The sequence below is a fragment of the Grampus griseus genome, assembly GCF_964374135.1.
Source record: "Grampus griseus genome assembly, chromosome: 7".
NCBI lineage: Eukaryota > Metazoa > Chordata > Mammalia > Artiodactyla > Delphinidae > Grampus > Grampus griseus.
In genome coordinates, this window is record NC_139001.1 from 13,354,473 (window position 1) to 13,375,822 (window position 21,350).

Consider the following 21,350-nt stretch of genomic DNA (forward strand, 5'->3'; position numbering starts at 1 on the left):
AGTGTTTAAGCACCTCCAGTCAGTGTCTTGCTGCATTCGAGCTGTTCGGTCATGAGCAGATGACCAGAACCCGAGATAATGGTTGGAGAGTGATAGGTCATGGGGTACGGGAGTGGGTGGACAGGGTGAGCACCGACATCCAGGGAGCCCCGAGGAGCAATCCCGTTTGAAAAGACACATTCATAATCATGGAAACCCACTCCATGCTTTGTCTCTGGTGGACACCATTTATATAGATATTCAATACACAAGCCAGACAGGCTAAATTGTAACCTCTCTTCTGTAAATGCCCTAGTTGTTTGGAGTAAAAAAAATGGTTTAGATTAGCACCCGGGCACTCTGACAAAGGTCCGGAGGGAGTTCAGGGACTTGCCAGCATCATTAGCATTTTTTTCTTCTTTTTCCAGCCGCACTAAAATATGTTTGCTGAAAACATAGGGAGATGAAAAACTACTGGGAGCCAGTACCTCTTAAAAGAAAAAAAAGTGTTTTACTTCTCTGGCAAACATACCAATTAAAACGAGGCTGTGTTGTGACAGATGACGGAGCAATTAATGCCTAATTGAGCCTTCTGCTAGATGCCTCTGCGAAAACCACTTTACTGGGGTCACACCTTAGAGCAAAACAAACCTCCAAACTTCCTGCAACACCCTCTGCTCTGCGGAGCCCAGAAACCAAAGAAAACATTTTTGAATCTCCAAGAGTTACACCAAAAGGATTAGCTAAACGGAAAGATCTCGACATTGAAAAATCCTACTGGGGATTTCGTAGTTTCTTCATTTGTGAGCAAAATCTATTTTCCACGAGATATTTTTGGTGCAAGCATCCCTTGCTGTCCTATTCTCTTAGAGTATACCATTAGATCTTGAGGCCATTCCAGGCAGGTCACGTGACTTCTAAGCATCTCTCCGGTTCCCTCCTAAGTCACTAGTCTCACAGGAGTCAGGGAGTCCTAGACTCCTAACTACCAAAGACCTCAAAGTCCTTCCTGAAGCCTTGAATTCTTACTGATAGGATGTGAAAATGCTGTACAGCTGCTTTTCCGAAGAGGTCAGCTTGGTGGAGCTCCCTGCCTGACCTCAGTAATAGAGATATTTTCAGCCCTGCGAACCGCCTGTGTAAATATAAAAATGTATTAGGCTGCAGAACTGCATGTGTGGGAACAGAACAAGCATGCTATTGAGAGGAAATCACAGGGGGAACACTGGTGTCACTCACATGGGTTTGGTTAATGCGTGCATACTTTTGATAAATCGTTTTGATTCAGCGGACTGCATGTTTCAGATGAGCCCATTTCATTTCTGGAACTTCTGAGCTCTGATAAGTAAAACCCCAGTCACTTAGTAAGGTGTCTAATAAAGTTTACTTCTGGAAGTTTTCACATTTGAAAACAATCATGTCACTCTTTGTATGACACTCATTTACCTTAAAAAAAAAATGTTAGTGTGAAGTCAATTTTTCAGTTGTTTAATGTGAAAAAGAGTGATTTGTTTAAGTGTCTGAGAGGGAAAGATATATTTATTCAGACCTCTGAAACCAGAATCGAAGAGAATCACTGTAATGAACAGGAAACATGCTCTTGAAATGAACTGAGCAATGCTGTCTGAGCGAAATGCTCTAATATCCCTGAGCGTGTTCAGTTTCAGTGGATCAAATCTTTCCCATCTCTGCATCCAAGCTATTTGGCAGTGATCAGATGATCAGAGCTCAAGGAAGTGATTGGAGAGTGAGCTCGCTGCAGCTGCAATGTAGGCTGTTTTCAGGGACAAGGAGCCACTGTTTTCAAACATAGCATCAACATAGAAGTTATTTTGTGGGCTCCAGGATGCAGCGATGGGCTGCACTGCCAGCATTGTTCTGCTTCAGGCTTTTCGTTCTGTGGTCCAGAGGAGCTGTCCACACATTTGTAGACGACGCCAGGAGGAACCATCCCATGAAATTTTGCCTCTGGAAAGTGACGATGAAATGAGTAGACCCAGAACCCTCATCATAATGGTATGGTATCTGTGGCAGAGCAGCCTCCGTTGATGAAACTGTTATTATAGAAATGAGGTTGCCATTCGAGGTTTGGGTTTTCAGCTTTAGATAAAGAAATGTGTGACCTAGACTTTACTACTGTGCTTTCCTGTTTGGGGAGAATCTTTCAAAATTGTTTCCTGTATTATTCAGAGAACTGGTTTTCTTTCTCTTAGATCTGTCATGAAAATGTGCAGTTTATTGGTCTCTGAGAAACTGTCTTCTGCCTAACATTTTGTATGCTGTTATTAACTTTTGTGCAGAAACAGAAAATTTTGAAGTCTTGTTTAATTAAGTGGATTTTATTTTATAACAAATTTGAAAGTAGAGCCCCAGATAGATATTTTTATATCACATGTAACCCATCGAGTTGTGTAAATGTTGGTAGTTAGATCTCTAACTTCAAAGTATTTGAGGCCTTTATTTCCAATGCTGCTGTGGAAATGCCTTTCCAAAATGCTTAACTTACACATAAAATCAGAATGAAGTTTTTGAGAATTTTGTGGAATGCATGGTGTTTTAATTAGAAAGCTGTTTCTTGCCACTTGTCAAATTACATTTTTGTCTGTGCTTTAATTATAATAGTGTTACTCCTTCTTTGTGTATCTGTTTGATCAGCAAGAGTAAAGTAGAGGTTAGTCTCTCCTTACTTTAGGTTCAGGGAGAGATTTGCCTAGTCACTGAAATTCAACGTTGGGATGGAAGTCGTGTGCTAAAGTTTCCAAAATTGGGGAGGCGTTGAAGTCTGCGTGGTTTCAGCACAATCGACTTTTTTCTCTTAGATTTCAATGTTCAGATATCAAGGATGCAGTAAATAATGAATGATAAATACCTGTTACACTAAAAGTTTTTAAGTGAAAGTCATTTGGCTTGGGCTATGCCTTTGAGTGACAGAATACTAAGCTATAACATTCTATGCCAATTTCTCCAACAAATCAATATCTGGTTTTCAAAAGGGCAAGACTGTTCTTCAACTGTTGGGCTATGACGATCTCTAAGAGGAAACAGTGGGAATATTTTCATACTCATTTTCCCATAAGTTTTCACAAATTAAATTTAAAAGGATTTGACACATTTGTGCTCCAAGTTTAACTCTTAATAGCAGTAACACATTCTATAGCTATGTGTATTACTCATGCCAGCTCAGTCATTAAAGCAGTCAGTTTTCCTAATTTTACTAATTAGACTATAAAATTTTGCAGCTAGAAATTTGCCCCTAAAACTGTTTTTCAAAGTAATTGAGAAATAAAAAATAATACATTCACTTAATAACAATGCCCTGTTTTTTTCAAAGATCCTTTTAATTCATAGGATACCTTTACTGACATTAAATGAGGTGATGATGGATTTATTGATGAGGAAAACAGGTTCAGAAAGATCGAATACCTTGTTTATATCACACAGCTGCCAAACGCCAGAGCCTCAGGTCACACTTCGATCAATTATTCCAAAAGCCAATATACTTTTTCACTCTGTTCATGTCTCTAAGGAAATAATGATAAAACTGAGAAGCGTGAATTTTTATGAGAAGTCTGATGGAAATGTTGGACCACTCAGAGTAAAATACGCTCATAGAAAGTTATTGTGCAACTTGAAAGTTTCCTCTGTGCCGCTTGAAGCTTCACACACTCCACAACTATTTGTTGCCGATGCACTATCGGCCAACCACTGTTCTAGGTACTTGGAATCCACCAATGAACAAGCCCATCCAAGATCCCCGCCCTAAGTGGCAAAATTTTACTGTGCTTGTATATTTTGAAGATCTCATTATGGAATTACTATATTAGGGTTGTGACGCTTAGTGTCCTAGTTTAAGTCAATGAAACGATTTCCTATTTTCCAAGATGGTGGTTTGAAACCTTGAATGTGTTTCAAAATCACCTAGGAGTTCTTTATGTTTTTAAATTTTTATTGGAATATAGTTGATTTACAATGTTGTATTAGTTTCAGGTGTACAGCAAAGTGAATCTGTTATACATATACCTATTTGCACTCTTTTTAAGATTATTTTCCCATATAGGACATTACAGAGTATTGAGTAGAGTTCCCTGTGCTCTACAGTAGGTCCTTATTAGTTATCTATTTTATATATAGTAGTGTCAGTCCCAATCTTCCAGTTTATCCCTCCCCGCCCCCTTACCCACTGGTAACCATAAGTTTGTTTTCTACAGATTCTGTAACTCTGTTTCTGTTTTGTAGAGAAGTTCATTTGTACCCTTTTTTTAGATTCCACATATAAGCAATATCACATGACATTTGTCTTTGTCTGACTTACTTCACTCCGTATGACAATCTCTAGGTCCATCCAGGAGTTCTTATTTATGCTAATCCTTGGGCTCCTGGCCCCAATGACTCTACATAAGAATGTCTGGAGTGGAGCTGAGGAATCTGCACTGTTAGCAAACACCCCCTGAGTGTTTCTGAGAATCTCAGATTCTGAGATTCCGATGGAGGAGTGTGGTGGATGACGCTCTGAGAAACGGCGCTCTGGAAACTGATCATCTAAACCCCCTACCTTGCATCCTCCTTTAACCTGATATGCTAATCGCCTTCTCACTCTGGCTACAAGCTTCTGAGCAAACTGATTTTTTATTCTCTTACTTTCCCATCAACCACTAGTCACCACATTTTGTATATTGGTCGTGTGTGGGTGTGTGTGTAAGAACACAGGCTCTAGAGCCAGAGACTCTAGGTTGCAAACCTGAATTCATCCCTTATCGGCTGTGTGACCTTCTGTATACTTTTTGACTACTCTGTGCTCTTTTCCTCCTCTATAAGGTGGAGATAATAGTTCCCTCAACCCAGAGCTGTTGTGAGGGTTCAATGAGGTAAGAATGTTCAGTGCTTGGAATCATGTCTAGATATGTTATTAAGATTATCAATAAGAAGGATCGAGGTCATCCTAACTGAAAAAGTGACATTTGAGGGAAAGACCTGAAGGAGGTGAAGATTGAGTCGGAAATGGCTCAGGCAGAAGGACCAGCCAGGGTGAAAGTCCCTGATACGGGAAGAAGCTTGGGGTGTTTGAGGACCAGTGAGGAGGCCAATGTGGCTGAGTGAGCCAAGGAGAAGGCAGTAGAAGGACGTCGTGGAGGGAACAGGGGACAGGTCATGTGAGGCTTGGCGGGCCATCATGAAGATGTGGGCTTTTTCTGAGAGTGAGAAGGGACGCCGTTGGAGGGAGCAGGCACAGAAGTTAGGAGCGTGGGCTGTGGAGCCAGAATGTCGAGGTTTGAGTCCTGTGTCTGCCCTTCACTAGCTGTGTGGTCTTGACTTGTCCTAAGTGCGCCTGCATTTCTTCACTGATGAAACGCAGAGAGTCACAGGACCTACCGTGTAGGGCTATTGTGAGAATTCAGTTACTACTTGTAAAGAGCTTAGAACAGTGCCTAGTGGGTAGTAAGTGCTGTGTTAACTATAGGTTTGTTAATTTGGATAGCCTTGAGCAGGGCAGTAACAGGATCTATGGCTGCCAGGGGTCCAGGGTGGAAGCAGGGAGACCATTAGTCAGGAAGCTATTGCGATGATCCCAGCTAAAGACGCGGATGGTAGTTGCTGAGGTTGTGAGAAGTGGGTTGATTCGGATATATTTTAAAAGTAGGACCAGTAGAGTTTGCTTACAAATTGAACACAAAGAGTGAGAGAAAGGGAGGAATGAGGGATGACTGTATGGTATTTTGGTTTTGTTTTGTTTGTTTGTTTGTTTTTTGGCCTGCACGACCAGAGGACTGAGTTGCCATTCAGAAGGGGAAGGCTGCAGGGGAAGATTTGGCAAGCTAATCTAAGTTCACTGTAAGACATGTTAAGTTTGAAATGCCTGTGAGGTCTATACATGGAGGTTGCAAATAGGAAATTGGATATATAGCTCAGAGTCCCAAAGAAGAGTCTACAGAGAAGATATAACGCTTGGCACTGTATAAATACCAATTAATGATTGATGAATGAATACATGATCTCTCCTCTAATTTCCTATAATACTTATAGTGTGTCAATCCATTTGTAGTTAATCATATCTTTAGCTATTTCATTGAACTTGTTTATTTACCTTATTATTCATATTTTTTTTTATCCCACTGGTAGGTGGAAAACCCCATGTAGGCAGGAACTAAGTTGGCTTTATACCCCAGTGGTGCCCAGCACCATTGCTTTTATAGACTAAAAGTTCAGTATCATCAATGATTTGAAATCTTTAAGCAACTGACACCAACTTGAAAAGTTCAACTGTTAAAGCTGCCTTCCTAACTCTTCATTGAAATGTCCAGGAATAAGTTAAGAATGAAGACAGCTACTACAATAAATACAAGGGTTTGAATGTTCTGCAAAAGGCTTTTGTACTCAAGTCATCGTTATATCAGAGAATCTCATTGCTGAGTCCAGGTCCTGAGTCTTCATATAGAGATCAGCTTTGGGCTGGCACTGATTATAGTTTAGCTGCATAGTCCAAAGTGGAGACACTTGGTACACATCAAAATAAATCATTGTAGGCCCTTTGCCTTTGCAAGGGACACATGAATCCTACCATCTGAGACTATTACAATGCCTATTAAAATGCAGCCAAATTTAACTGGGAGAAAATGAGGAAATTCCTTCAAAGCTCTAGTTTGTCTCTTCAAAAATTTTTGCTCTGATGGGAGAATTAACAGAAACCTTTTCATGAATTAGTTTTTCTTACATCCTTTATAGCATATTTTGTTGAAGGCCTCAGACACTAATTTAATTTATGGAGATCTGCTGTTTTCTGAGGAATGTCTATAAATTTCTGATGTAATTTACCAATCACCAACCCTGGAAGTTGGCTTCTATTTTAAGGCCTATTTCCTCTTCCCCTCCCTGCCCCCCCACCCCAAGAGCATTTATCGATTTATATGATGCAGGGTAGAGATAAAATAGGAGGAGGACAAGAAGCAAGTGCTAGGCAGGCTGCTGGTCTCTCTCACTATATGCCCAACTCCCAAGCACAATTTTAGAATCTTAAAAGTGAAATGTTTTTAAAATCCATGAGCATTTGGGGGTGTCTCTGAAATAGTAGAAACCGTGATATTTACATTTGTGAATGCCAGGGATCTAGTGCAGATAGCATGCGAAACATGGCTTTGTCTTTTAATTTTGGTTGAAGACAGAGGAAAATAAAAATAGCCTAACTTGTGGTGAGTCGGGGAGGTGAACTCTCTTCTGTGAGTCAAGGATGTGCACTTATAGGATAAACATTTCAAAGCCAGGGAACTTCAGGTACGCCTGAAGATCTGCATTACAAGTCATCCTTTGGTGGTTGCCAGGTCCAGGGCTCTGATGAACTATGGTATATGGGTCCAGTTCCGCCCACAGTCTGTTTTTGTATGCCCTGTGAACTCAGAATGGTTTCCACAACTTTTAAGTTGTGTAAAACAAAACAAAAAAGGAAGAAAAAGAAGACCACTATGCAACAGAGACCATATATGGCCCCCAAACCTAAAATATTTACCATCTGGCCTTTTACAGGAAAAGTTTGCCAACCCCACTCTGGTGAATGCTGTGGGCTCAACCAAAATGGAAACTTCTCTTTTTTTTTTTTTTTAACTTATTTGATTTCTGCAGTGTACTTGGTCTCTGCCTAACTAGGTGTAAAGGAACTTGGGTTTTTCCTGGGCACGTTTTGTTCACCTGAGGGTCTGAGAATGGTCGTGATTCAATGATGAATCTTAGATTTGGAGTCAGAAGGCCCAGTGTCTGAGTCTCAAGCCATCACTTAAAAGCCCATATCACCCAGACATGCTGATTCATTTGTCTGGGTTTGTGAAATGGGGACTACTCTCTATTCTGTCTGTTAGAAGCATCAGAATGTTTATTTTTATGGAATCACTTTGTAAATTAGTGAGCATTATACAAGGACAAAATCTTGCAGGTAAGGAGCTAACTTTACAGTACCAGAGATGCACTGTAGGTCACTGTCCCAGTGAGAGTTCATTATCCATTGGGTGACTCATCAGCGATGTGGGGAGGTAGTTTCCACTAGGGTTTTACTGTATTTGCTCCATGTCTACCCCAAAAGGGTGGTATAGTGAGTGTGGCCAGAAGAGAGGGCCCATGAGTGAACTGTCAAGCTTCTACTTGATTAGCTTTTTTTTTTTTGGTACGTGGGCATCTCATTGTTGTGGCCTCTCCCATTGCGGAGCACAGGCTCCGGACGCGCGGGTTCAGTGGCCATGGCTCACAGGCCTAGCGCTCCGCGGCATGTGGGATCTTCCCGGACCAGGGCACGAACCCGTGTCCCCTGCATCGGCAGGCGGACTCTCAACCACTGCGCCACCAGGGAGGCACTTGATTAGCTTTTTGATCTTCAGTAAATCTCCACATCTGTGTCCCCTCATGTAGAATAGGCAGAATAGTCCTTCCTTCCTGATCAAGTTCTCTGAGAACCTAAGATAAGGAAGGAAGCTAAATGAAGGACATCAATTATTTATGAAACTAATGATGCCATCTCTTTGGAACACACATTTGTTTACATTTATGTCCTATGAATAAAATCAGGACCAGAGAGAAATATACTATGGGAGCTACTTCAAAGGAAATAAAATAATCTCTCTTCTTACTCTACAATAAATATTCCAATTTAATAAAACTTTATCATCACCAAAGGGATTTTAACATGTTTTGCCCAGTTTCTGCTTTATGCATGTGGAGGAAACAACTTCCAAACATTCTCAATCCTGAGAAAATGTTCTTATTTCATTTTAGTGAGTTTGAATTTTGGATATACTAATGTAAGATTCCCCAGAGAAAGGAAGCTTGTGAAATGGAGCCTGATTTGAAATGGTTTGCCGTAGATAGATGGGTGTAACGTGGAACTTAAAAGCACAGGGAGTCGTTGGCAGTTATTTTTCCTTGGGCACTGAATTTGCACTGAATCTCAAAGCCACAGAAAATGGATAAATGAATTGAACGGCTTCTCCATGGGTATAAGAATTAATTGAATGTGACTGAGGCTTCGTAGTTAGCAACACAAATCTTTGAGGCAAAGCCATACTAGATTCAAATTACATCTGGTATCATCTTGTCCAAATAATCTGGCAACTTTCTAGTTCTCCAAATAACACATATTTAGAAATGATAAGGAACAAAGACAAAATATTCAAAATCTAAAATGTTTAAAATTGAAAACCACCACAGTGATAAAGAAAAGCAGAAAATCAGGTATATGGGAGTAGAAACTTATACCAAAAACAATTAGCAAATTCAACTATAGATAGATATAAATAGATATTTATATTATTGTTAAAAATATATATTATAAGAACATGTAGAAGATTATGCTTTTAGTAGGTATAACTGTTTGAGGGGAGACCATAATGTGAAGATTAAGAAACAGTTTATTACAAGTAGAAACACACAGTTCTATGGCTAGAAAAAGTCACGACTCAACAAATAAGTGGTAACAAAAAGTCCCTTAACTTTTTAAAATAATCAAATATAGAAAAACCCTGGTTATGCTTGTTTTGTTTTTGTTTGTGTCTTTGCCTTCTAGAAGAGTAGATTTAAAACTTATCCCCAAGTTGCAGGTTTCAATACAGTGAAATCTTGTGCAAACTGAGTAATACAGTTGAGGATAAAAAGGCATCTTTTGGCAAACCAAATACAAATAGAGTATTTTTGTCATGCTTCAACAAATTTCTTCTGGATAGTTCTTTTGTTCTCTCATATTTTCTTCTCAGGGAGCTGATTTACTCAGGGGCTAAAGTCTAGGAGTTTTGAAATTCATTTCCCATAATCTGCTTTGTTCTGCTGGAATACATTTTATTCTCTAAGACCATGTCCAACAAATTGAACATGTGTCAAACGAATTTGGATTGTTAATTAGCTAAACATCAGAAATTCAGTAGACAACAGAGGGACAACTACCCCTTACCTTTGACAGGCACAGATGGCAAAGGCCAGCCACTGACCTGCTTTCATGGAGCTTACAGTTTGATGGCAGAGACAGAAAGGACTCAAACAAATGTAAAATTGTAATCGTGATAAGTGTTTCAAATGAGAGTTACATTCTACCTTAAGACTATACCCTTTGAGCATCCAACCTCATACGCACAAGCAAGGAAGGCTCCCTCTAAGGAAGTGACAAGGGAGCTGAAACCTGGAGAGTGAGTAGAGGGAGGAGTGCCATGTGCCAGTCCTAAGTTTTATTTTGTTGCCACGGGTTAAGAACCTTTGGTTCATGTACCTATTCCATCTTCAAAGTCAGCAGTATAGTGTCGTCAAACATCTCTCTGACTCTGACCCCTGACTCTCCTACCTCCCTGTTTCACTTACAGAGGACCCTTGTGGATGACACTGGTCCCACTTGGAAAATCCAGGATACTCTCCCCTTTTCTAGGTTCACTGATTGGCCACCTTAGTTCCATCGGCAGCTTACTTCCCCCTTGCCATGTAAATAACATATTCACAGGTTCTGGGGCTTAGGATATGGACGACTTTGGAGGGCTGTTATCTGTCTACTGAGATATTTCATGGAGTTATTTTAAAGTTCAATTAGTGAATACAAATAAAGGATCTATTATGTACCTGGAACTTAGAAAGACCTCAGTAAGTTTTAGCTATTATTATTGCTTCAGAAACTAAGAGAGGTTCACAAATTTAATATACTTTAAAGAGTTATTTTAGGAAAAAGAATTGAACTGCTAAAAGGAAACTTAATTTGTGCTTCATAGAATGTGGAGAAATGGAAATTCAAGGTGAGCGTATTTACACGAGCACTGTAATACTTACTGAATAGATTCTTCAAAGAACACCTACGTTTATTAGAGATTCTCTTCTATGTTGTCCATCAGTTGCCACTTTTCTAAAATTTAACTTTTAGTTTCTTTTTGTTTTCCCTTGATCATTTATAAAAGAATACTTCATCTTTCCAGGTGTCCAAATTATGCCAAAGTTAGAAATAAGGAACAAAGAAAAAACATACAAAATCTTAAAAAGAAATGTTTAGAATTTAAAACTTCCACAATAATAAAATAGAAAATCAGGTGAGAGAGAGAAGAAAAAAGATAATACATTTTAAGTTCAGTAAGGACAGTTGAAGTTATTAACTTAGTGATGAAGAATAGACTGCATCTTATCATTTTAAAGCTATTTCAGTGTTTCCTGATGTGAGCAGATTTTTTTTTTTATTACAGGTCTATAACCATTAAGAAACCTAAGAATGCAAAACTATGGAATCTAGGTTCTTCAACAAATTGGTACTCAGTAAAATGTTTGATGAATGAATGAATGAATGTAAGCCATATCTTACAGGTCGTGAAAGTTATAAAAGTAGGAATCTGTGAGGTGAAAACAAAATATGGGTTCATTTGGTAAATTATCAGCATTCCTGCCATCCATTGGTCCCTGTGCTGTCAGTGGCCTTCTTGGCTCTCGTGCACTTTATGAGAACAGACTGAATATCCCACAGAATATCTCCAAATTCTGTTTCGTGAGTCAGAGGAAGTGAGGATGGAAATCGCGTCCACAGAAGAACGGCTCTCGATTGAGCACGTCCAGCTATTTGTCAAGCACTTTGCTAAGAACTTTGCAGTTATCTTTTCTTATTGCCACAACAACTACTGGAGGAAATTATTTTTATTCCCACATCATTAAGGAAGAAATTAAAGCATATAGAGCAGCTCTGCCCAACTGAAATACAGCAAGCCACATAATTTAAAATTTTCTAGGAGCCATATTTTAAGAAGTAAAAAAAAAAAAGATGAAATTAATAATATATTTTATTTAACCCAGTATATCCAAACTCTTATTTTTTTATTTTTTTGAGGTATGCTGGCCTCTCACTGCTGTGGCTTCTCCCACTGTGGAGCACAGGCTCAGGACACGCAGGCTAGCGGCCACAGCTCACGGACCCAGCCGCTCCGCAGCATGTGGGATCTTCCCGGACCGGGGCACGAACCCGCGTTCCCTGCATCGACAGGCAGACTCTCAACCACTGCGCCACCAGGGAAGCTCCAAACTCTTATCATTTTGGCATATAATCAATATACAATTTTTAATGAGATAGTTTACCTTCTTGTTTTTATCCCAAGTTTTCAAAATCCAGTATGTATTTATACTTATCACACATTCCAATTGGAATATTAAATATTTATCACAAATACTTGTGCAGTATTTAGATTTCATAAAATTTACATTTGAAAGTGTAAATTCACATAGCCAAGTTGTTTCAAAACTAAAGTTTTCCACTAACTGGCTACAGTACCAGTTTTTAAAGTTAAACCAAAATTAATTAAGATGAACTCAAATTAAAAATTCAGTTCCTCATTCACACTAGCCACATTTCAATAGCCACATATGGCTAGTGGCTGCTGCAGTGGACAGTGCGGGTATACCTAGTGGTTACCGAACTTGGCCAGGGTCACGCATCTGGTAGGGACCTGGCATTTGAACCCGGAGCGGTTGCTTGTAGCCACGGTGCCACACTGCCTCTCCCTTGCCACACCAGCGACTGGTGAGAAGCATGAGGCTCGGCCCGCTTTCACCAGCGCGTTCTCTATTGCTTTCCCATGGGCATTTGTTTCTCTGAATTAAATAAAACTAAATAACAAAAAATAGGGCATTTAATTTCTTTAAAGTGTATAGGGAGGGCTTCCCTGGTGGTGCAGTGGTTGAGAATCTGCCTGCCAATGCAGGGACCACGGGTTCAAGCCCTGGTCTGGGAAGATCCCACATGCCGCGGAGCAACTGGGTCCGTGAGCCACAACTACTGAGCCTGCGCGCCTGGAGCCTGTACTCCGCAGCAAGAGAGGCCGCGATAGTGAGAGGCCCGCACACTGCAATGAAGAGTGGCCCCTGCTTGCCACAACTAGAGAAAGCCCTCGCACAGAAATGAAGACCCAACACAGCCAAAAATAAATTAAAAAAAAAAAAAAGTGTATAGGGAGGGGGCAGGGGAGACCAGAATATCTATTAATAGGAAGATTTGGGGTGAAGTAAAAATTTGTCATTTTTCACCTGTCTCTAGAAAATTTTTCTAAGGTGCACAAATATTGTTATCAGATTGGCAAATGAGTCAAAATAAATTAAAAAATTAATTAATTAGTTAATTAATTAAAAATGAAAAAGCTACCCAGTCTAGAGATGAAGTCAAGGGCAACCCCAGTGTGGCCCTTATCAAACCCGTAACTGCCACCTTCCCTGTGACCCAGAAACACCACTTCCCCCTTCCACGACACCCTCCTCCCTCACTCCACCCTCCTCCCTTCTCTGGCTCTTATGCAGCCACACCCACCCCACTGATTCACCCCCTTTCTCTCCACTCCTGCAGCCTGAGTGGGCCCACTTTCCCCACTGCACCCTCCTGCCTTCTGTCTCTGTTAACTCAGGGACTCAGGTCTCTGCCATGGCGTTCTTCTGCTGTGTCCAGCGTGGCAAGCTGCTTGGTACTTTTCTTAAAAATTCAGAGTTTTCCATGTAGATTATATAAAATAATAACATGTTATGAATTGGGGATCATAGAATTCAGCTGCCTCATTTGAAAAGTGAAACCCAGAGCCAGAAAGACAAATTGACATATCTGTAGCTCTCATAAGAGTTGGTGGCAGAACAATGACCTTTGCCCAGGTCTCAAAATGATGAGACCCTCACTCTTTTTTTTTTTTTTTTTTTTTAGTATGCGGGCCTCTCACTGCTGTGGCCTCTCCCGTTGCGGAGCACAGGCTCCGGACGCGCAGGCTCAGCGGCCATGGCTCACGGGCCCAGCCGCTCCGCGGCATGTGGGATCTTCCCAGACTGGGGCACGAACCCGTGTCCCCTGCATCGGCAGGCGGACTCTCAACCACTGCGCCACCAGGGAAGCCCGACCCTCACTCTTTTAAACTACATACTCTTCCTTTCTCAATCCAGAGATAATGGGCCAGAGTAGGTGCACAGTTTTAGTTCAACCACATAAATGCTAACTGCAAAATAGTAATAACATCAGTAGCATAGTAAATTATATCCAGTCTCTGATTATTTTAGAAGAATAAATTGATATAGGGATGGAAAACAATTTTGTCATTCAATAGATAAGGGACTCTTACACCAAACTATTCTCTTGACTTTTCTTGAAGGATTAAACACAAAGAAAATGAGTTCTGGTTACTGTGTAGAATAAACCAGTAAGATGAGCAGATGCTGCAGAGATACAGCATCTTTTCGTCTTATGGTGTTTGGTCTCAGGGATCCCACAGCAGGGAGAGCAAAGAAAAAATAAAAGGCAAATCACTTTCTTGTAATCTCTTCAGATTGAATAGTTTACAGAGTTCCACTTGGAGAAGTGTGTCTCTCCTACCTTGCCGAACTCTGAATCCCAAAATGCTGTGCTGTACCAGAAAGAATTATATAATGACAAAACATGGGATTTGATGTCAGACTTGTGCCCTTTGAAAAGTATCAGACTATGGGAGAATTCTTTGCATTCTTTAAATCTCAGTATCCCGATTTGTGGCGCAGTAATGATTCTTCATAGTGCTGTTGACTATCTGAATGAAAATTGAGGAAAAGCACTTAGCACAGTGCTTCTGTTCCCTGTTCCTGAAGAGAATGTGCCTCTTTTTCATCTGTGAAATGAGGAAAATATCTCCTGCCCACCTGCGTCATAATTGAAGTAATGACTTCTGTAAGTTAAACATACACTGTTTACGATTTTGTGTTAATTCCAAAGGAGACATTTTGGTATGCCTGACTGTTCATTTTTCCACCAGATAAGGCAACTAGAATGTTAAGAGACTTAGCAAGTAAACAAGAGTTATTCAAAAAGGGGACTCAGTGAAAAAGCCAGTGAACTAAATGACATTCCCCAAATGAAAGCCATCGGAAGAAATAAGTGGACCAAAAGCTAGAGATCAGGATCAAGGACAAAGAGATGTAGGCAGGGAAGAGGCTCACCGAGCAGGGAGCGAAATGAAGTGTGAAATGCCTTTTCCTTTCTCGAATCAAAGTGGCCCTGAGGATGTTAAAGGGTCCTTTTGTAAGGTTTGCTTAAAACCAGTCTGCTCGGGCTTCCCTGGTGGCGCAGTGGTTGAGAGTCCGCCTGCCGATGCAGGGGACACGGGTTCGTGCCCCGGTCCGGGAAGATCCCACATGCCGTGGAGCGGCTGGGCCCGTGAGCCATGGCCGCTGAGCCTGCGCGTCTGGAGCCTGTGCTCCGCAACGGGAGAGGTCACAACAGTGAGAGGCCCGCATACTGCAAAAAAAAAACAAACTAAAAAACCAGTCTGCTTTTGTACCACTCTAAAATAATGGAACATTTCAGTGTCATTCCTCCATCCTAGTTTTTTGTTCTCTTAAAGATATCTGTTCTTTCATAAAGCTGCCATATTTCATCCCATTTTTGCCCATGCTGTTGAAAAAGAATACTGATGGGTTTTCAGTTAAAGATTGTGTGTATCCATGCCGTTCCTTTAGCTCTGAAAGTTGAGTGGAGCATGGCAGATCTGTAACTGATGGAACTGGCATAGAATCACATGTTCAGGGTCTGATGTGATAGCCATTAGAGGCTTTCGTTTTGACTGACAGGCAAATGAACCAATGAACATTTCTAGAAATGTTGTCTCCACGAACAGCCATGTAGTCTTCATTTGCAAAGATATGGGGAATAAAGAGTTTGATCGCAAATACATCTTTTTTTGCACAGCTAAAGCAAAAAAAAATTATGAACCGTACCTGCGTTTACCACAAAGCAGTAAGCACCATTGGAATCGCTTAAGTTTTCCTTCGGAAGCTTTTTAGATCTGTTATCAGAGAAAGTGTATTTCACTCCAGATGTGGTTAAGGTCCTTAAGGATCTTCAAGACTTTAGATTACTTACGTAAAGATGGAGATTGAAAAGAGAAACAGAAAACAGATGTGGGGTTCTAGTATCACTAAGTAAATTTTAAAGCATTGGAAGAAGCCTGTTGCCTCAGTTTGGGAGGACTGCTACTTCGACAAACAGATGCACGTTGTGAAAACTCCCTTGGCAAAAGCAGAGAGCCCAGTCTCAAGCTGAGACCACAGAGGAGTAAAGAAATCGTGGCTGAACAGCTTTGCCTGACGTTTTGCAGTGGACACTGTCCTTCTCTGAAGGTGTTACTGCCTGGACTTGGCAAACCCTACTTTCATTTTACCCTCCCAACCTTCTGCCCCTATTTGGTTGAAGCTTGTACGGGTAGATCTGTGTGCTTGTGTGTGTCTGTGGCTCTGTTTGTTTTGCAGTCAAAGAAACTTTCTAACCTTGTGTTGTCTTTAAGCATTCAGCCTCATCATATCCATATATGCACAGTTAATTTACAGGTCTGCATCCATGTAGCTATACAGACTGATACGGATTCAACTGTGATAGTACATCCATTAGCCTGATACACAGAGTTTTAAATGGAGCCTGGTGTGTGTGGAAAATGTAATCTACTACCTTATTTAGCCACTTAGGACTGAATCAGTTATTTCAGAACCTTGTGAGGATAAAGCCAATGAGGACAAAATTTTTGAGATACAATTCATAAATCTTAGCCGATATTCTCATTTCATCTCTTACCTTTTAGCAATAAATGTTGATTTATCACTGCTTTACAAAGAATGCTAAGTATGCAATGTCAAATAGATTCAAAGAAGTAATGTGCTGAGGGCCACATAGGCAGTGGAAAATTGAGACCAGGGGCCGATCGGCTGTAGGATGATGTAGTTGAGACCTGACGCACACCATCTACGGCGCAGAGAAGGGCTTACTGAGCCCCAGAACCTGCCCCACCCTAGATTATTTTGTGCTTAGACTCATATTCCTTGTGGTTTAACGAATCCAAAGTTTAAACTATTCTTAGTTCTTAGAGGATATTTTCTGACTCTCCTCTTTAAATACCACATGGGAATTATTTCAGTCAGTAAAACTAGACGTATCATTTTCTGTTAGCTTTGTCCTTGCCGTTTCTGTTGCTCGCAGGCTCGATTTCCCACTCAATGCTCCCTTTATGTGCCAGATCACGGTCGTAATTTAACATTGTTTTACTTTCCTGGTGGTGATCTGTCTCCACACGCCAAGGTACAGATTTAGATGAATCCATTCAAATTCAGCTAGTGAATTCCTCTTTAGATGTTTCCCCAAAATAGATAATGATCGTGATGAGAAAACTACAGTTGCAAAGGAGTAAAAACCAAGACAGAATAACGCCTATCAGTGTTTCTCTTTTATATTTTTTTAAATTGTAAAAGAAGTATATACCACGTGAACAATGTAAATAACGAATGTCGGTATAAAACGAAACAGTGAAAATATTTGAGAGATTTTATTCAAACTTCTTACACACATTCCCACATTCCTCTCACATCCCTACAAATAATCATTATTAACACCTACCTATATGTAGTTTTCTTTTTTTACAAAATTAATATGACTTTTAGTAGCTGGCTCACCAAGAGATCTATTTAATCACAAAGGTAAACATGATCATAACCCAGGATGTGGGGACAGGGAACCAGTTTTTGGTTTAATTTCTTACTGTAATTTGGTAAGGGGGCCTATGATAGTCACTGATATAACCTACTTTCTGTCATAGTCACCAAATAAAATGATAACTTTAGATACTTGATTATAAAATAATACTTTAGGGATATATATCCTACCCATTGCCAAGGCACTGGGCAAACCCTAAAATTTTTACTTATTATGTAGATCATCGAGCCATTCTTCATACTGGATAAGATGAAAAGATAGATGAAACTTTATCTGTTCGATCCTGGCGTATTCTGTGCCCAATGAATGGGGTTGTTTCATGAGCTCTTACTTTTTTTAGCACCTACACTATTTTAGACCTAAGGGGTTCCCAAAGGTGTGTGTAATTCCCTCCTCTTTAATTTCAGTGGTTAAATGTGAGTCTCTATTGTTTTACCTGAATATCGGCTTAAGATGAAACATTTAACTCTATAACCATGAGTTACTGGCATTGAAGAGTTTAATCCATGTTTGTTCACAGCCTCAATAAAATAGAATTGGCCATAAACCCAGCAAGTATTAAGGTCCCTTTCCAAAGAAGCTTGCTCTATAGCCCGTTATACTCTTTATAACACTTAGAATTCTTCTGCATCTAGAATTTTTCTGCATCTTTAGAATGAGGGTCCTTCTGCTTTGTCTCAGGAATGCTGTTTGACAACCGCATGTGATCAGTTTCACAATTCACCTATCAGAGGCGGTGGTAGTCTTAGTGACTTCCAGAAGGAGGAAATAAAGTCTTAAGACTTCTAGAAAATAGGAATAAATCAAACATTTCCTTTTTGCTGCCCTGGGAATTACATCCGGGAACTTACAGTTGCAGAAAAGTAGAAATTCAGTCTTATATAAATCTTAACAGACTGTGTGATAGTTTTGTGTATTCAAAATAGCCACTGGATGGACCTAGAGATTGTCATACTGAGTGAAGTAAGTCGGACAAAGAAAGACAAATATCATATGACATTGCTTATGTGTGGAATCTAAGAAAATGGTACAAATTAACCTATTTACAAAACAGAAAGAGTCACAGATGTAGAAAACAAACTTATGGTTACCAAGGCGGAAAAGGCGGGGGGGATAAATTCGGAGATTGGGATTGACATATACACACTACTATATATAAAATAGATAACTAATAAGGACCTGCTGTATAGCACAGGGAACTCTACTCTGTACTCTGTAAGGACCTATATGGGAATAGAATCTAAAAGAGAGTGGATATATGTATATGTATAACTGATTCACTTTGCTGTGCAGCAGAAACTAACACAACATTGTAAATCAACTATACGCCAATAAAAATTAATTAAAAAAAATAAATCAGGAGAATCATCTCTGAAAAAAAAAATAGCGTGTGTTACATCATTCTAGTGCAAAGAGGCCATGATTTTCAGAGTAGCCTGTGTTATATCCTAATGCAAAGAAGCTATGCTTTTTATCAAATAGTGTTCTCTTTCTAAAATGAGCATAAGGTATAGAGCTAGAGCCATGACTGGGGCACCATCCATCTATTTTTTCCTAGCAGCCCACCTGATTTTTCGGTACTAAGAATAGGCAGGCCCTTCAGAAATGTCTTTTGAAAGAATTTGGAGGGAAAGAGAGGGCTGAGAGTGGACGGTATATAGGCTGAGCACTTTGTTTGCCAAATATCTGAAGGAGTCAGGGAATCTGTTGTGTCCACTTGCGTTTATTACAGGATAATGTTAATCAGTTAGCTCAATTCTGCTATAGATAGTAAGTATTACATTCCCTGGAAGCCACAGTGGAGTGATTAATAATACATTCTAATTTCCAAAAGTAGCATTTCACTCAGCCTTTAAACATGGCTCTTTGAAAAGTATTTTTTTGTATACAAGAAACATGGGTGGAGTGAAATTTATTTCTCTGAAAATAGTCCTGTGAAAAGGAAAATATTATAAAGTTTTCTCTGAGGCCTTCTGGCCCTCCCTGTGTAAATGAGTACAATTCAAGTTGCTTCTTTAAGCATTTTCAAATAAATTCTTAAGAAACAGTGCTGTCGGCTTCAGAGTTCAATGTGCTATATGGGAGTTTTAGGGAAGCCACATAAATTCTTAATAATTATGCAGCACCTGCTATATTAGAGTTCTGAGACTAAGCTCTCTCATGGGTAAAAAGGTAATTAAGCCACTGGCTCTGTATCTAAGACACTGCAGCAAGAGGGCATTTGGCCTGTACTAAGTGAGTACACGCTAAAGAGAAGTAAGGTAATTACCATGAGCGAAACACAAAGTTCAATGAGGTTTCATTAGAGGGATAAGGAAGGCAAGAATCTACCCTAGAAGAGCTGGACTGTGGACTATTACAGCATCATACGGGAGGTGAGGGCAGAAAAGTAAATTTGAGACCAGCCTTGAGTGTGAACATCGACCTTGCCGTAGAAGGGCCCCTCACAGTGCCTGTTGTGGAGCATACAGTCAGCAAACATTTACGTAATATTTTCTACACGCCAGGCTCTGCCCGCACTCCTACACAACGTGAAATTTAGACACTTTCAGGATTCTGACCCGATCTCCTTAACCTCTGCACACACGGTGAAGTGAAAGCACTTGGCATTAAATATGCGCTTAAAAAATTGAAAGATTATGTTTTGGAGAAAATGCACGTCATCAGATACCAGACATAATTGTTTCTTAAAATTGTTTCTTGAAGTCAACCAATAATTATTAATATTTTTTCTAGCAGCTAAAAAGCTGATTAATGAGAGTTCTTCTCTTCTATGAAATGAATATCTCTTACCTGATGTAGTGATACTGGCGTAACCCACCAAAAAGAAGCATTTTTGCTCTGACGTCCACACTAGAAGTGACTTGGCAGTGTACGTGGGCAGGATGGTCCTATGTCTCTACCTTTAGCATTCTGCGGTCTTCTTTCTCCTAGTCTTGTGTCCATGAACTATGAGTTCTTACAAAAGCACTAATCCCTTCTAAGGGAGAAGAAAAGAAGAACAAAATAATGAAAGGAAGGGAGTTCTGCATTTTGGAGGGCATGTTGCTGAAGGGAAAATGTAAACTTCCATTTGTTGATATTCAAGACCATCAATTGCATTTTCTTAGAAATATTTAAAGGCCAATATTTAAACCCATGGAATAATCATGAAAAATCATGGTTTTATTCCTGGTCTCTTGGTTCCTATGCCCGTTTAAGCCCTCAAAAAGGAATTATTGGTGAGCCAAATGGTATCTATTTCAAAGAGCTTTGGTTGAAATATTAAGCTGTATTAAAGAATCATTTGCATTTAGAAAGTGAATGATACATTAAATTTTGAATGGGTATCAAATGGCTTTTATTTTTACAGCAGCTTACCATTTAAAGAGTTTTTGTGATTCATGTTAAATTCTGTGGCATATTTTTTATTACATCCATCTAAACGCAGAAAGTCTTCTAAATTTCACCAAGGAAAATTCCCACAAGAGACTTATTAATGTGTTCTAACCCACTGCATCCTGCATTGTCGTCCTCCCCTCAAATACAAATTTTTAAATAGTTTGAAAATAATATGGAGAAAATGGCTCTTTGAATTTCAGACCAAATTGTAAAAGCATGATGATTTCAGACTGAATAGTCTTTATGTCCCTGACACTCATCTAGTTGAATCTCACACCAAGCACACACACATCCCAAGTGCCTCCTTGCCTCCTTGAACTTTTCCATCCTACTTCTCTTTGCTCTGCAGTGGATGTGAATATTATATTATCCTTCTGCAATTATTTGCATATTAAACCTTGCTTTGCAGGCATTAAGAAACAAGTAGGCTTTGTAATAAGGAGCTCCAGATATCCTCCAGGGCCAAATAGTCCTTCCCTGAATTAACCCACATAGGAGTAACTGTACTCCCTACATGGGAGGCCAACCTTATTAA

General features: G+C 39.9%; 1 protein-coding gene across 3 annotated transcripts in view; it reads left to right on the forward strand.

The window, feature by feature from the left end:
- DOCK10 (dedicator of cytokinesis 10) overlaps positions 1-21,350 on the forward strand; it is a gene marked incomplete at its 5' end in the record, with an annotated part of 280,108 nt that overhangs the window by 68,577 nt on the left and 190,181 nt on the right. The window contains one exon of one of the 3 annotated variants that reach the window (XM_082658290.1): positions 1,819-1,995. The exons of 1 other annotated variant lie outside the window; for it this stretch is intronic. In XM_082658290.1, the coding sequence (XP_082514416.1) occupies positions 1,834-1,995 (162 nt within the window). Of the gene's footprint in view, positions 1-1,818; positions 1,996-21,350 lie in introns of those variants that run through there. One more of the 3 variants, XM_082658292.1, reaches the window with a different exon arrangement.